Genomic DNA, 16050 nt, shown 5'->3' on the forward strand with positions numbered 1-16050 from the left:
CAACTATGAACTGATGAAGATGAAAAAAAAACTGTACAGCAAACAAACAACCAGTCTTGGTTCTATTTTACAGATGAGTATTGATTTTTTTTTTTGGGGGGGGGGGGTAGATTGTCGTTTGCTTTTCATTAAGAATAGTTTTAAAAGATATTTTCAAATGACGAAGTGCCAAAATCTTACAGTATGGTACTTGCATAGACTATTCAGAATTCTTTTGGAAAACTTGCTACAGAAAAAAAGTAAATTGTGTATGCTCACTTTTTCAGTGTAATCAGTGCAAATAAAAAACAGATTCAAACATGTATACAGGGTTAATGCATCGTCTGGCTCGAGGTGAGATTTCATTGTAACTAATGACATCAGCAAAAAATGAATGAATGTCGTAATTATCTAAGCTGATCACATGTTTAGGCCCTGGAAGCTATTTTTTTAGTCAGTTGTCTAAACGACGTTAAAATGTGATTTTATTTGTTTATTTTATAACATCTGTTTTTTAAATTGTTAAAAACACATCTGCTGTGGATGCTTGTATATATGTTACATTAAAAGTTTAAAATCGAAGATTTCTAAACTTATCTATAGATAAGTTTAGAAATCTTCGATTTTAAACTTTTAATGTGACATATATAAAGACTGTTACTTCATTGCATAATCATCTGCTATTATACAACCAATGTATTGTACCTTTTACATTCTGTGTTCGGTGTTTATGAAATTATTTCTTATACAGGGCTTAATTTTGAATTGGTTTTAAACTTTTTTTTATAGTTAAATCAGTACCCAAACATGTATATGATTGTATAGAGTATAGACAAAGTAAACAAATTATATGAATCAATTTAACGTAAGATGAGGAAGTATTGATTTAAAATAAATTGAAATAGGTCGCTTGCAATATTCAAGCTCAATATTTATACACATGCACTCCTATACATTGATTTTAAGCTATGAGGTCACATTCAATAAACTAGAAACTAGAAATTATGTGGGTGTACATGTACATTCAATGCAATAAACAACGTTTATCGGTTAACACGGTGCCGTGACCTGCAATTCTCTGTTGGCATATTCATGGAGTGCTGTCACTATACATTGATCACTAGAATAGTTCAAATTTTGTTTCCTTCCTGTAATTGCTCTTGTGATTGCGTAAACTGCAGATTGCATTCATAAAATGATAAATGCAACTGAAGGTTTTAAGGTGAAAAAGGGCGAGGGCATTTTCTATTGCATTTGGACAACCTTTCGGGGTCATTTTCGAACTGTGTGTTAGTAGCCTTTTCGTTTTCAATTATTCAAAAAATATGCATGTATTTAGATTTCCATTATCATCAATTAAAAGAATGGATTCTATGAAACCAAATAAAAGCTTCACCATTCTAAGATAAAAAACATCTTTTGTAACGTTTCATCAAATCACATACCATATGCCGCAGTTGCAGATAGCTAATGTACATGTACACCTCAAGCGAAGTATTACGAGTATTTTCCAAGAAAAACTTACCTGTGTGAAAAGTCTCCTGCATTTGCGTGAAACCTATTACCAGGGTAGATGTGCGTGTTGCATAATTCCTCTTAAGTAATAACTTAATGTAAGTGCACGGAATGTACACAATGACAGTGTCATGCCTACTCATTAAAACCAAAGCTATTATATATACTAGCCTCCAACCAAGTCAATTTACGGAAGTGGGAGCTAGGACGATTAAGACATATTCCGTTTGTTTCTAATTATGTGCATGCTGTACATATTTTGAATTAGTTTGTACCAATAAACCCCAATATATTTACGCACGATTACCATGAAGGTTTTTATACTTATTATTGATATTATCATGATAATTTCAAGAATAATCCAACAAGTTGTGGTGATATACTGTAGATGAAGTTTAAATTCTTGTCACTTGTTTACTAGACCAGCTTATATCCCGAATGGTTGATTAGAACATGCAGAAGAAGAAGAAGAAGAAGAAGAAGAAGAAGAAGAAGAAGAAGAAGAAGCTAATTTTGGATTGACCAGCCCGGCAAAAAGAAACCTAATTTTGTGCTGACCTGTATTAAATGGAGCCGTATTTATAGTCAACGCTTCGTGAGACTTGCATCAATCTCCAAGTCATTATTTCTGTAGAGCCGCACCATTTTGTACATTGGTTCGATTTAGACCCGCATCAAGTGGAGCTGGATCATTAATTCGATAGTCTCGCATAGGAAGGAGATGTTTTTTCTAGTGTCTCTGGTTCGAGTTCAAATTCGCTTTCCCCAGACTCTCGATCTCAAGACTTGACTCGCATGAGTCAAGCCTCGAGGGCACACGAGTCAACTCGCGAGAGCGAGAGTCTGGGAAAAGCGAGACTAGCTGAAATGCCGGACTTGCAGACGGTTAATTCTTCGGGGGAGTGCTGGGAAAATAAAGATTTTGCGTTGACAAACTAATGATTTCTTCAGTGTGCTGTTTTCAAATTAATCATAGATAGATACAAATATTTCTTAATTAATTGTTTTCAATCAATACATATTCTTTTATTTCATTGTCTGTTACAAAACAGTCACGTAGCATCGTTTTTGAAAGTGGGGGGGGGGGGGGCAGACTCATCCAAAAAATTTTGACAAGCAAAAAACAATTAAAAAGAATAAATAAAAAGTAAAAAAAAAAAAGAAGGAATTTTAACCTTTTCCAAAATCTTAAAAATCCTAATCCGGGCGGGGGGGCTAGCGTAGTATATAACTCCACTCATTTCCTTATTTTCATATCAATTTTTTACATCCTCCCAAAAAAGTGGGGGGGGGGGCAACTCCATATAATTTAATTTTTTATATGTCAATTTTAAAAAATTTGTTGCTGTGAGAAAAAGTGGGGGGCCAGGCCCCCCCCCCCCCCCCTGATGCTACGTGCCTGCAAAAGTGTAGATTACTGAGAATCGAGAAAGAAGAAATCAAATTTTGATTCGCTATAATCTAAAATACTATTGTCAAAAAAGGAATAATATCTCTCTTATTTGGTCGTGTATACCAATTACATGTAGACGTCTATTGAATTATATCGATGAATGGTCATTAACGTTAGTTATAAACAATTTTTATGTTAGATTACTACAGAAATGTTGAGGACTCGCATGTATTCAACAAAATGTTTGCCGTTTAATCTTGCTGATATATATAAGGAATAAGGAATCATTCTTTGAGTATTATGAGGTGATAATTTTGGTCGGGGCGTGATCAAATCCAATAAAGCCCGAAGGGCTTTATGATAGATTTGATCACGCCCCTAGCGAAATTATCACCTCATAATATTCAAAGAATGATTCCTTATTACTTATATTTATATAATTTTACGCCATCGTACGATTAAATATTGAAATATAAATAAACAAACCCTGCTGGCGCCTCGATTTGGCGTCATTTGTATTATGAGTTATATATTACAAAATAGATACGTAGTGTTATCACAGACAAAGACACTGGATAATGTAAATATATATCTTTAAAAATGGCAGTAATTTGATCGTTTTAATAAAAGCATAATGTCTGAAAAGTTTCTCTGCGTTAGCAAAGTTTTCATAACTGTTGATTTTAAATATGAAATTAAAATAGAATACTTTACAAAACCAAATTTTGCTTCTTGGAACATACAAAAACTGTCAAACTATTATGCATGACTTTTTTTTATAATGTTAAAGGGAGGAAACCACTAAATTAGGTAAAAGCCTCATACTAACAGTTCAGATTATTTGAGTTGTCGCACTTGGTCATTTCCGACTTGTCATTTTCTGTTGTTTACGGAATGTAGAGCAAAACGTGTTTACAACAACGATGCTTGTTTACAACTTGTTTACAACTTCTGACAAAGCTTTATTAGGGAAATGTTCAATCTAGTTATTATGTGCAATCAGTGCTTAAGACATGATGTGACAAGAGAAAGGTACTTTGCATACGAATGCATAACCCATATATATTAATGAATAAAAAAATCTACAATAACATGCCCATAACTGTGTGACACATGGGTTGACCGAAAAAGGACACCCCTTTCCAATCTCTAAATAACCGTAGTACGAAAAATCTAATAATTATTCTTCATTCAAATATCAAACGTTTTAAGCAAGTGATATGTAATCTACAATGCCTTATAGATATGTTCAATTAATTCATTGGGTACTTTATCTTTTTTCTAAATCACGTGATGTGTGTATGCTCCATTAATTAACATGTTATTTTCGATATCTGTAAATCTCTTGTCTCAATTTATGTATTGAATTGTGAGCGTAAAAGAGTCATAAAAATTCCTGTTAATTTTGTTCCTTGACAACTCAATCAAAGTTTAAATCAAATCACCCCCTTTCGGTATTACTTACATACATATATGTACTACTAGTGAAGTGTTCAAGCAATGTACGAATAAAACCGTATATAGATTAAGGAGTTAGAAACCATTATAGATATATTGCAATTGATTGAATGCCGTTTCGGGTTGATGGTCAGTTATTGATGAGCTTCGGCAAATTCTAACGTTTCACAACGCTGCTTTGACCCTTAGGGTAGGTCATAATGGAATTTATACGGGAGATGCTTGCCCTGATACAAAGTCTATAGATTCGTTATCTAGTTGCCACTCCACTTAACCAATACAGTGTCTACCCTGCCGATTTGCCGGAATTCTGTGGGTGGGTGACACATACAGAGAGTTGGTTAAAATCAGGGGCGTTGTTTTTTCTTCATAGAGTCATCTGAATTTTCTTTGAAAAACCGAAAGGCCGCACAACGTAACGTTACTGATCGGAATAGCCTGGAGACTGGTGGCCATCTAGAAAGGATTTGGTCACATTAAGGAGTTTGTTTGTCGTTTTCACCTCAATCTAAAACCAAGTCTGACACCTTCTGTTGTTTGGTTGCAAGCTAATTTGTAGAGTTCTGATGAGTAATACATTTTATTGGATTAAATAAAAAGAATTCCTGTGTAAAATGACGACACATCACACAACATTCCCCGTTTGTCGTGACTTTAAGTTTCATTTATATGAATAAATACATTTCCTTCCGTTTTTTCTTCTTTTTGAAATATAGATATTATTAAAAAAAATCGCTAAATATAACAATAAATAATTAAGCAATTCATTTTGATTTACAATTTTTCAACTTTATAATTTTAGCGCTCAAAACAGGTCTTTCGATCTTTTTTCTTGGCACAAAATTACAAGTATGAACTTTTTTAAATTTTTTTTTTTATCAAACTACGTAAAAAGCTTTAAGGTTTTCTTCGTTTTTCAGAAATAATGATCATACAAACACTAAAAAATCCACATCTAATTAGTTTTAAAACTTAATTCAAGTTCAAAGATTATTTTAATTTTGTTATTGGTATTATTATTTTGATTTTACTTTTTGGATTGAAATGAATGTTTGTTTAAGATATCCAATGGCATCCACTCTAATGAAGAAAAAAAAAACCAAAGTAGTATAAGGGTCAGGAATTAGAGTTAATTAGTATAAGTCGGGTTGGTCGGACAGTCCTCGGTGTGACTCTGACGCCCTGACAGCTACTGTATAGGTGTCCCCAGGTGTGAGAATTCATCGCCGTTCTTTGGACCTCGCGCACATTTAATCTGATTGAAACACTCTTAAACTAATACAATTAGTAAATAACTGTGGCACTTAAGATACTCTCAAAACAAAAGACGAGACTTGTGCCTCATGGATACATTCCAGTAAAATTCTGGCGCGGTTTTTTTTTTTCGAACACAGATTTTTCAGATAGCCCCTGTCGTTTGTAGTGACTGTCACGTGATTTTTTTTCCTGGACTAGAATGACAAGATACAATTAGTTTCGCTGGGGGCTCCGATGATACTGCGAGATACGAAAGTTTAGACCTCTCTCTAACTCTCCCCCTTATTTTTCGCTGGTGTGTCGGACAAGAATTTTACTTTGCGGTAAGTAGCATTTTGGATTTTCACTTCTTCAGGAATTATATCATTTAAAAAAAGTTTTAGTTGACCATGGAATATTACTCATTTTGAGAACAAAAATTGAAAAAGTGAACTAATTCAATTAATTTTGATTAGTAAGTTTTCAAGAAGACTTTGGATACTGATGAAGATTTTGCGCAGTGCGTTGTACTTTTTTTTAGTAGTTGTGTTACACCTATCTTTTATAAAGCTTTTTCGAAAGTGTTGGCATTCTTTAAGATATAAATGCTGTGTGCACGATTTGTTTTCATTTTCACCCATGTTTTAATAGAAACCACAAATACTGTATGAAGTGAACAATATAATTTCTATCAATTTTCTTTGAACAAAAACCAAATTAGATAAAATGTAGCTAGTTCTACATAATTAGTTAACGTATTTCGTTACAACTCGGGGATTAGTAAATATTTAACTGAACTTGCATTAAAATGATATTTTTTTTTTAAAGTGAAATAACCGGTAAATTTAATAGAACACATTAAACTGCATATATAGGATAAAATGTATTTTTAAAAAATAGTTAAGATAGGCAATGATTTTTCTAAAAATGTTCGATATACTATCGTATAGAAAATAATACGTGGATTTTTTTCATGCAGTATTCTTCATTAACTTTTTCTATGCACTAAACTTAATTTCATGAAATCCTAACAGCACATGTCCGACATTTTATATCTCATTGATGAGGATGGAAAGCGTTTAAAGACCCATTTCAAACTATTACTTTTGAGTATAGTTAAGAGAGTAATGTCGAGAATTCTAATAAAACTATTATGGAACCCCCCCCCCCTTCCTTTTTTCCCCAACATCCCGGGTAAAAAAAAACCCTGGCTTGTCATCTTCCGGAATACTAATCGTATGACAATAAAAAAAGTGGCTGACTTTTCCGGAATTTACTGGGTTACGTCGTATTATACGGCTGGTTCCATGGCAGCTGACCGGGCCAGTATCTGACAATGTAGCACGTTGTTCCCAGGTTCATAATGTGTTCACAGGTTGTCTCCCCTTTGTGCTCTACCAGTTACGGGCCTTTCTGACATGTTTATGGCCGACCGACGAGAGGGATTGATTTACCCAGTCGGGCTAAGCTTCTGACCTGTGCTTTATTGCCGTTCTATGGCATGTTTAACGATATTGCCGGTCAGTTTATGGCAAACTAATTGATAATTTGCTGCTCGCCAAACTGCATGCTTCGGAAAAAAATATCGTTTGTCAAACACCACTTCGTTTGATTTTTGTTAATTTTGCAGTTATCAATATTTTCGTTTTATTTTTTTTTCTATCAATTTTTGCCACACTGATGTTTAATTAAATATATTTAAAATTCATTTTTATATGAACTCGTTCACTGCATTTACAGCAAATAACTTTAGAGATATAAAAATGAAAGGCTTCAAATTTTGACCATGAGGCGAAATTCTCACTCTGTTTTGTAAAAAGTTATTTATACAGTTAAAGTAAATACAATCCATATAGTTACGCTTATTTGCTCTAATAATGCAACTTTTGTAAATATTCCTATATAGTTTTTAGATCTCCTTTAGTTAAAAAAAATCACGTTGAATTCTCGTGAAGAGTATTTTGCAGTTGACACTACGATAGAATTACAATATTGTTGAGTTTGAAACTATTATGAAAACTACATAAACAATCGCAAGAAAACTTATCAAATTAAAGATTGTTTTCAATGAAATCTATTAAGAATGAATGACTGTAGTCGTGACCTTATGTTTCCTCTTTACTAATTTTTTCTTTGGTTGGTTAAGTGTGTGTGTGAGTGTGTGGGTGGGTGGGGGGGGGGGGGGTTAAGTTTAAGCCTACCAACGATTATGAAAAAAAACCCCGAAAATAATAAACCTTTACTTTACTTTTGATAACAATTACATACATACACGATTGTATAAGAATCAAGACCCTTTTTATTAGGAGAAGAGATGAAATAGTTGATGACATTTGGTGACATAACAAATGTCAGCTGTATCAAACTGGACAAATAAATCATCCAATTACAGCCGTTATATAACGCCGCTGTTTGCAGAAAAGAGGAAACTATTGTTGTAGACATGAAGGTTGTCATTTACTGCATATCCCACAATTCTCAAGGGAATGTCTTCCTGAATAAGCTGGCGTACGGACGGATATTTTTGACATCTTCAAAACTCTGATTTTGCTTTGAACAAAGCTTTCTTATTTTATTCATTTATTTTGGAAAATTCCTTTTTTAGCTTTTTGCACAAGTAAAAAATTTCTTAATTTGTCAAGATATTCGTTCACCGGAAAAAAAACTTCGTCATGTCGTAAAAAAATTTCGTAATTCAAATTTCATATCACTCATTAGTCTAGTAAAAATTAACAATGTTGAAATAAGTTGTCATAAATATAGTTTTTATACGCATCACTTATATTTGAAAACAAACACATGTCATATTTGTCCCGAGCCGTCGATGTCTGTATAACGGGCCCTGGATTCAGTGCTGGGGGTTATATGTTACAAGTCCGTCTTCTGAAATCCGTCCTTTTGTTTTCTGTCGGCCAAAATAAATACAAAAATAAAAAAAATTCGAGATCCACAAACAAGATATCTGAATTTAATGTTCGTAATTTATTCCTTTCCTAAAGCACACAGTTAGGGTCAATTGTTTCAAGTTTAGAAGATCGTCTTTTGTTTGTGTTTCATCCCTAAGCTACATTGTACTTTCAAGATTTCTAAAGTTCATAAAATATACATATTTATAAATTTATTAAGATTTATGTCGTAAAACCGACATTATAATTTTGGAAAACGAGAGAATGTTATGATATCAAGATTGCCATTAAAATGATAGTACTCAGTACACAGTTTTACATGAGACACTTACAACAAATTGAAGCCAATATAATTAATACCAATGAATACAATGCACATTACAATTGAAGTTTTCACTTGTTTTTCGTGAAAGTTGTTTCTAGACTGAAACCACAGTGCATATAATTGCGTTAAGCTTGCTTGATCCTCTCGCTTGTAGATCGTTTATCCATGTTGCTGAATGGAAAAGAAGACGAAAATCTTAACTGTTCCATGGAGTAAGTGCTTCAACAACCACAGACAACGTGTCACACTTGTTGATCAAGTTGTCGGAAAGGCTATTCTTCCATTGTCAAATATGAACCAATGTTTCTTCTCTCTCATTCTAATTTATTACACAACTAAACATCTCTCTCTCTCTCTCTCTCTCTCTCTCTCTCTCTCTCTCTCTCTCTCTCTCTCTCTCTCTCTTACCATTTTCCTTTATTGAATAATATGTTGAATAATATTTCAATTCGGTTAGTGGACTGGTTCAAACACAATACAAAGAAAAACCAGGTTAAGTGAGTAATTAGAATTCATTGGAATCTTTCAGATGAAAATCAGAAAACAGGATTGTGACTAGGATTCTTTGAATATTTTCAGATGACAGACAAAATGGCGGCCTAAGAATGGAGGGAGAGCCGGACTGGATCAGTCGAATGGCAGAGGAGCAGGTGATCGTCAGACAGTCCAGCGGTGAGGAGGCGGACCGGTCCTCAAGTGAGGGCGCGCAGGAAGATGAGGACCCGGTGAGTGTGGCTCCTCAGGCTTGATACTTATGTAACGGAGAATTCTAGTGACTAATGGGACTTGTAAAACATGGCTTATATATGAGGTTATTGCTTGTGAATAGTGGATCTGGCATTCGATTTTGGAAACATAAATAAACCATACTAAAAGTTTCAAAGGGTAAAACGTTGAAGAAAAGGTTGATTCCAAATACATGTATAAGATACCCTGGTATCACAATAACCAAGCTGTGTCCTTACCTGATGTTGTTAGGGAATATTTAGAATCGAAGGTTGGCTCAGTAGAATTTTGACACACATGGTAAAATGTTTAGTACAACGTTGATGCCAAATAGGAAAAACAACGGAAACTGATTACAGAGGCCATGCCTGAATATGCTAAGGAATGGTTTAATTGGTACACTGGGTCAGAATAAGTCGTACTAAAGTTTTCATAAGGCAGAACATAGAAGATTTGGTTGAAGCCAAATAGTAGAGGCAATAATCGCAGTCAAGTACTGTGTCCATACATGGTCGATGTTGCTAGGAAATATATAGAAGGTTCGCCTTAAAAAAAGTTTTATAAAGAAGAACATATAGTACAAGGTTGATGCCATACAGTGTCCATTCCTTAAGATGCTAGGTAATAGTGGGCTTTTGCTCAAGAGAATAATCTACATGTATGCTAAAAGTTTAAAAAAGCAAAACGTAGAAAATATAGTAGTGACAACGGTCACAAAGTAAAATTGAATCATATTGCATTGAAAAGATTTGTCATTTCAGTCATTTGGTCGTCTTTGGTTGATTTTAACATGATTCTTGTAGCAAAGTTCAAAGGTATAAAAATCTCCAAAAGGCAAAAAAAACTAAAAGATGAGATCGATGCCAAGTGATAAGAAACAACAGTCACTGAGAAAAAAAAATAATTTTGTAATTCGTCTCGTATTCATAAGTATTATTTTGAGTATCATAAATTCAATGAATGGACACTGAAAATCTTCTCGGATAATGCATGGACTAGTAAGTAAAAGTCAAGAAACTGTATAACCGTTAGGATGTTCTAATTCAATGACGTAATGTTTTGGATCTATTGCTTTGGGCGAATTGCGTTATGGCTTGCTACTTGGATGAAAGACTTTTTCTTTATCCAAAACCAGTTTCTTAAATGAATTCAGTGAATCGGAAACAAAACAAACATACACGCAATTCAGCTTCCTTTTGCAGCAATATAAAGTTGATTTTGTTACCAAAAGGGGAGTGTACAGTTGAAAAAGACAGATAAAGGGCTTAAAGTACAAAATACATTGGGAAAAGAGAACGGTCTATGGATGGTTAAAAAAAAATCCATTGCATTCATGGCGAACACCGCTCCTTTGTCCAGCCAAGGAGTTATCTGATTTTGAGGGCCCATCAGATTAATGTCAAGTCCATTTGTGTTCAATATCGGGTCCCTTTGAGGCAGTTCCTGACACATTAAATTTCCATTACTTTATCAAATGCGTTACCGTTTACATATAGAAGTTTAGGACGTCAGGAGAAAATATTTAGCATAAATTGTTGAACGATGTGATTCTCTATTCCCTAAAGCCCATCGCCAACATTTAATATGCATAAGTTATGACGATAGAAAGTTGACCATTTAGAGAAATTCCTAGATTGAGATAAAATGATTTGTTTTGACTTGATTCTAATGTGTGAATAAGGCAGAGTATAGATGAGATATAGATTTGTTTTTACCAAGCTGTTGAGCGTCATCGATCAAAATAAACACCGTTCGTCTGTCAAACAAATACGCAAAATATCGTGACTGTTTTGTCTATTATGACCTTTTAAGAGTTATTTGGGTGAACATAAAAGTTAACATTCAAAGTTATGTGGGTAAATACAATGTAAATACAAAAAATTCTTTTGGTTAGAAAGTTAAACAAAATCATTATTTGTATATAAATTTCGAGATTTTCAAAAATCAAATTCCTCCATTATTAAAAAATCGATAAAGGGTCAAGAAATAGCCTAAGTAAACAAAGGATGCATAGCAAAGGTATTATAAACGTTTACATGACTTAATTCTAATATTTGTATCGAAATGTTATGATATATTGTACAGTGTGGCCATTTTTAGGCTATTTTTACCTTTTTAGAGGTAATCTGTATAATGATTTAGGAAAATGATCTAATTTTAAAGCCAAAATGTTTTGGATTTTCTCATTACTTAATAATAGTTCGTGACCAAACATATCATGTTCAAAAGTTTAAAGCAGGTCTGATGGTTCATTTGTTGTCCACCCAGCAATCTTAAAGATAAACTGATAATGTTCAAACCCGCTTTTAATATCGTGACTATTGAAGAAAAACTTGACATATGTGATATAACGTTCACGTATGGATAGACTGTCGATACCAACTATCATTTGAATTAAACTATGTTACAGAAAAGAAACCTGCTCAATATATACTTGCCCCAAAAAAGAAAATCTTAAATGTCATTTGGTTAAAAAATTTTACTTTTCATTCTTTGTTGTTTTTTTTTTTACAATTCAACTGCAATTATTTTAACCTAAAGGTACGGTAATGTAATGGAAGAAAAAAAATTAAACATCAGCCAATATCAAAACTTGATTTTATTCTGTAAAAAAAAATAATAACATGCTAGACTCTCTATTCTGCAACTTTTATTGACTAATTTTGAAGATTGTACACAAACATTGCTCTTATTTTTTTTTTACAGAATGGGGTAATTCATTTCAACAACGACAGAAGCAGTAATACATCAGTGTATAACAATGTGTCTCGGCATCATGTGGCGGACAAATCCAGACAGACAGAGTATACAAACGTTGGCAAAAAATACATAGTGACCGGAAACGGACATAATTCTAACCATCTACACAACGGACAATCGCACAAAGTGCATTACGCTGACAATATAGGAATTATTTCCACGAAAAATTCCCCGCCAAGTTCTATAAATGAATTGGACAAAAAGAAACAGAGAGAGATAGAAAGAAAGAGGCGCCGGAGGATATGTACTGTGATTCTTCTGTTACTCCTGGCTTTAATCATCGGGTTCGGAGTCGGGCTATTAGTGTATTTCTTATTAATGAATGGTGAGAATGAGATATATTTATTTATTTATTTTTTTTTTGCTTATTGGCATTAATAATATTTATTGATGTTAAGTTACTGATTGATACAAATACATTTCGTATATAATTCTTTTTCATTTTTGCTGTGACTGTTACATGCTTAAATATCAAAATTTATGCATAGCAAAGTACAGAATGTCTTCGTGTGCAACTTTTAAGCAAACAAGGGGGAAAATATGATCATTTATTGAAACAATTCAGATTTTCATCAAATGTAATAATTACACATTAATACACGTCATTGGAACTAAGATTTCTTTAAAATACACTTAATAACTGTCAATTCCTTTTTGTCAAATCCGCTTGGCACATACATTTTACAAAAAATACGTGCTGTAAACCCCAATTTTTTCAAACTCTAGAATGATAAACAAGAATTAATGGTGTTTACTTTTACAGCAGATCCACGTCTTTACAGACAAATGAGTTATTCATACAGAATCATCTCGATAAAATAATTATAATACAAATCATTGCATGCTGCTTGCATGACGACCTTAACAATTGAACATATTTAGTTTCATTCCCCAAAAAATGAAATTTAAAAGGGACTTGGACATGATTTGAGCTCAAACTTTCAAATTTCATTTTTCCATTTTTGATTGTTAATATTGATTTACGTATTTTTAATGCTTTGTCAAAACTTGAAAGTCAAATATTGAGTTATAATCAAGATACATAATCTGAAATTCTTTGTTTTGTAAACAAAGCTCGAGTCTTGTCATTGCATTGTTTACATATGTGTTTTATTGGTAAAAGTTTCAATCAAATGTTGCTTTCTTCTGTTTATGATATTATTTACGAACACATTGAATCAGTTTACCTTGTTTTCCACGAGTCATTTTGTCAAAGAAATGGTATTCCATACATTACATTTTTTGTAAACAAACATCAGACTCGAGCTTTGTTTACATGAAAATGAAGTCTTATCTCTGTATTTCTCTTAAAACTTGACTTTTAAGTTTCAAGCTTTGATCAATCATTCAAAATGCGCAACTAAACCATTTTCGTGTTTAAGTCCGATATAGTCATACATGAATGATGGAAAATGAAAATAGCATAGAAAAGAAAACAGCGTATGAGTAAAAACTATAATGGTGGAGAAATATTGACGGTATCATAAGTTTTGGTGATAAAGACTTTAGAATATTGACATACATTTTTGTGGATTTCTTCTCATGGTAACTCATACTTTTAGGTGGATCAAACCAATCCCTGCAAGAGGCACAAAGAGGTAATGCGGTTTTTTGTTCTCTTTTTAATTTTAAATTCTTAATGTTTCCCTTTTAAAGTTTTACTTGTCTCTTAGACTTTCAACTTCAAGTCAACTTAAATTGTTCTATGTTATTTTGTTGTACTCATATTTGAATATCAAAGACCTAACATTTGTTTTTCAGAATCGATTCTCGTAAAGTTGAAGCTGCCAATCTTAAATGAAACCTACACACCCGATATGGCAAACGTCAATTCCAGTGATTTTCGACGTATTTCGGAACCCCTCTGTGAGGAGGTATGGTTTTACTGAAATATATTCGTTTATATACTATTAAATATGTTCCAATGACTTGATTATATTAAAAATTAAAAAATCAAAAGATAAAAGTTTATGAATGTTATCAATCGATTAGACAATTTTCAATTTCTAATTGTTGCAAGATTATTTGCAAACTTTCTTAAAATATACTTACACTTTTTAACGTACTGTGATTAATACAAATATATTTCGATTTTAGATGGAATTTTACTTTCAACACGAAAAAGGTTTCGTTAAATGCAATATCAATGAAATAAGGTGAGAGAAATATATTCAGAACTTTCAAAACTCCTTTTTTGATATTTTAACCAGTCATAGAATTATTAAGGGCGTTACCATTATTAATATACTTAAGATTCGCTCTCACTATCTTTTAGAAACGTTTCCAAATCCATTGAGTGCACCTGCAAATCAACAACACAGTAAGTATTATTATCATAATATATATACTATACTAGTAATCTTCAAAATCTAGTTTTCTTTTGACATGGAATATAGCAATTCTTTTGGTTTAAGTTATCTAGAATTCATGAATATGATCATGGCCCACTTGACATAGCCAGCCTTTTTCAATCACCTTTGTAGTAGATGTCACCGACCTATCGTTTTCCACCTCTATTTCTTTTGGAAGTAGGTGAATGGTGTTCCAGCTATGTCCTATCCATGTGAATATATAATAACATAATTTTGGAAGGTGAAATTTTATTTTTATCCTTGGTATTTCAGTAAGAGGGATCACACTTCCCTAGAAGTGGGCGTGGATCTAACGTTTGTCGAATCACTGCGAGCAGAGGACATCCTCCGGATACTGGACACTAAAGCCAAAAAGGTGTTCTTTGACGGATTCGAGGTGGTGTTGATAAAGAACTTTATCGTGGACATCAAAGGAAACGGTCAAAATGGTAATACACAAAAACAGCTTTAAAAGGTGTTTGCTTACTCTCTGATTATATTTACATTATGAAGTTTATAGAATAATGATTACTTATACGGTAATTAATTTGTAGGTGGATGTCTCCCATCACCATGCCAGAACAATGGAATCTGCCAAACCACAGATGATGGAGATATATCATGCGCATGCCCAGTTGGATGGACCGGAACACGATGTGAAATTGGTTGGTTAATTACCCTTAAAATTAAACTAATTAATAACAGAATTTAAATTAAAATTTTGTCAAAATATGGTTGTAAATACACGGGATTACTCTTTGTTCTGACTTTTGCTAGACATCAATACTTGCATCCGGTTTCCTTGTGGAAACAACGGAGTCTGTCATGAAAAGCTTGGAGAAGATTCATGTATTTGCAAACGAGGCTGGGACGGACGCCAGTGCGAAATAGGTACATATAAAATTCATTGGCCCAAGAAAAAAAAGAGATAAACTGCAAAATGGAAAGAAATTAGAAATTGAAACAATATTGCATGGACATTGTAAGCAATGGGTTGTGGTATTGAGTATATGTTGTGAATATTTGTAGATGTGAACGAGTGTTTGAACGTCCCGTGTAAGAATGGCGCCACCTGTGTGAACACGGACGGTTCCTTCTACTGCACCTGTCCCTCCTCCTGGGAGGGCGCCTTCTGTGACATCGGTTGGTACCAGTCAAGGCTTTTTTTGTTGAAGTTCCTTAAAATTGTTAAAGTTGACTTTTTCTTTTTGTTAAAAGAAAAAAGATGCTCTTTAATCTTGCCGAGTTGTTACATTTCCAAATAAATATGGAAAAGCGTCCAACATTACATACATTCTGTTCTGAAACTGATTGAATTTAACGAAATTTTTTACTTTGTTAACACGAAATATGATATAACAACACTGAATTTGAAATATTGAAGCGCTTATTTCCTCAAAG

The 16050-nt window shown here is 33.2% G+C and overlaps 1 protein-coding gene across 6 annotated transcripts in view; it reads left to right on the forward strand.

Annotated features, from left to right (window-relative positions):
* The first annotated feature begins 5571 nt into the window (after positions 1-5571).
* LOC105340797 (neurogenic locus notch homolog protein 1) overlaps positions 5572-16050 on the forward strand; it is a 66157-nt gene continuing 55678 nt past the window's right edge. For 3 of the 6 annotated variants that reach the window (XM_011447016.4, XM_020072415.3, XM_066068656.1), the window contains exons 1-12: positions 5574-5925; positions 8967-9024; positions 9392-9537; positions 12245-12623; positions 13861-13896; positions 14060-14172; positions 14396-14454; positions 14574-14618; positions 14923-15098; positions 15204-15314; positions 15427-15540; positions 15679-15792. In XM_011447016.4, coding sequence (XP_011445318.3) covers positions 8988-9024; positions 9392-9537; positions 12245-12623; positions 13861-13896; positions 14060-14172; positions 14396-14454; positions 14574-14618; positions 14923-15098; positions 15204-15314; positions 15427-15540; positions 15679-15792 — 1330 coding nt within the window. In that variant the 5' untranslated portion in view covers positions 5574-5925; positions 8967-8987. Of the gene's footprint in view, positions 5926-8966; positions 9025-9391; positions 9538-12244; positions 12624-13860; positions 13897-14059; positions 14173-14395; positions 14455-14573; positions 14619-14922; positions 15099-15203; positions 15315-15426; positions 15541-15678; positions 15793-16050 lie in introns of all 6 variants that reach the window. The other 3 variants (XR_010708400.1, XR_010708401.1, XM_020072414.3) reach the window with 2 other exon arrangements.

Source organism: Magallana gigas, chromosome 8 (genome assembly GCF_963853765.1).
Source record: "Magallana gigas chromosome 8, xbMagGiga1.1, whole genome shotgun sequence".
NCBI lineage: Eukaryota > Metazoa > Mollusca > Bivalvia > Ostreida > Ostreidae > Magallana > Magallana gigas.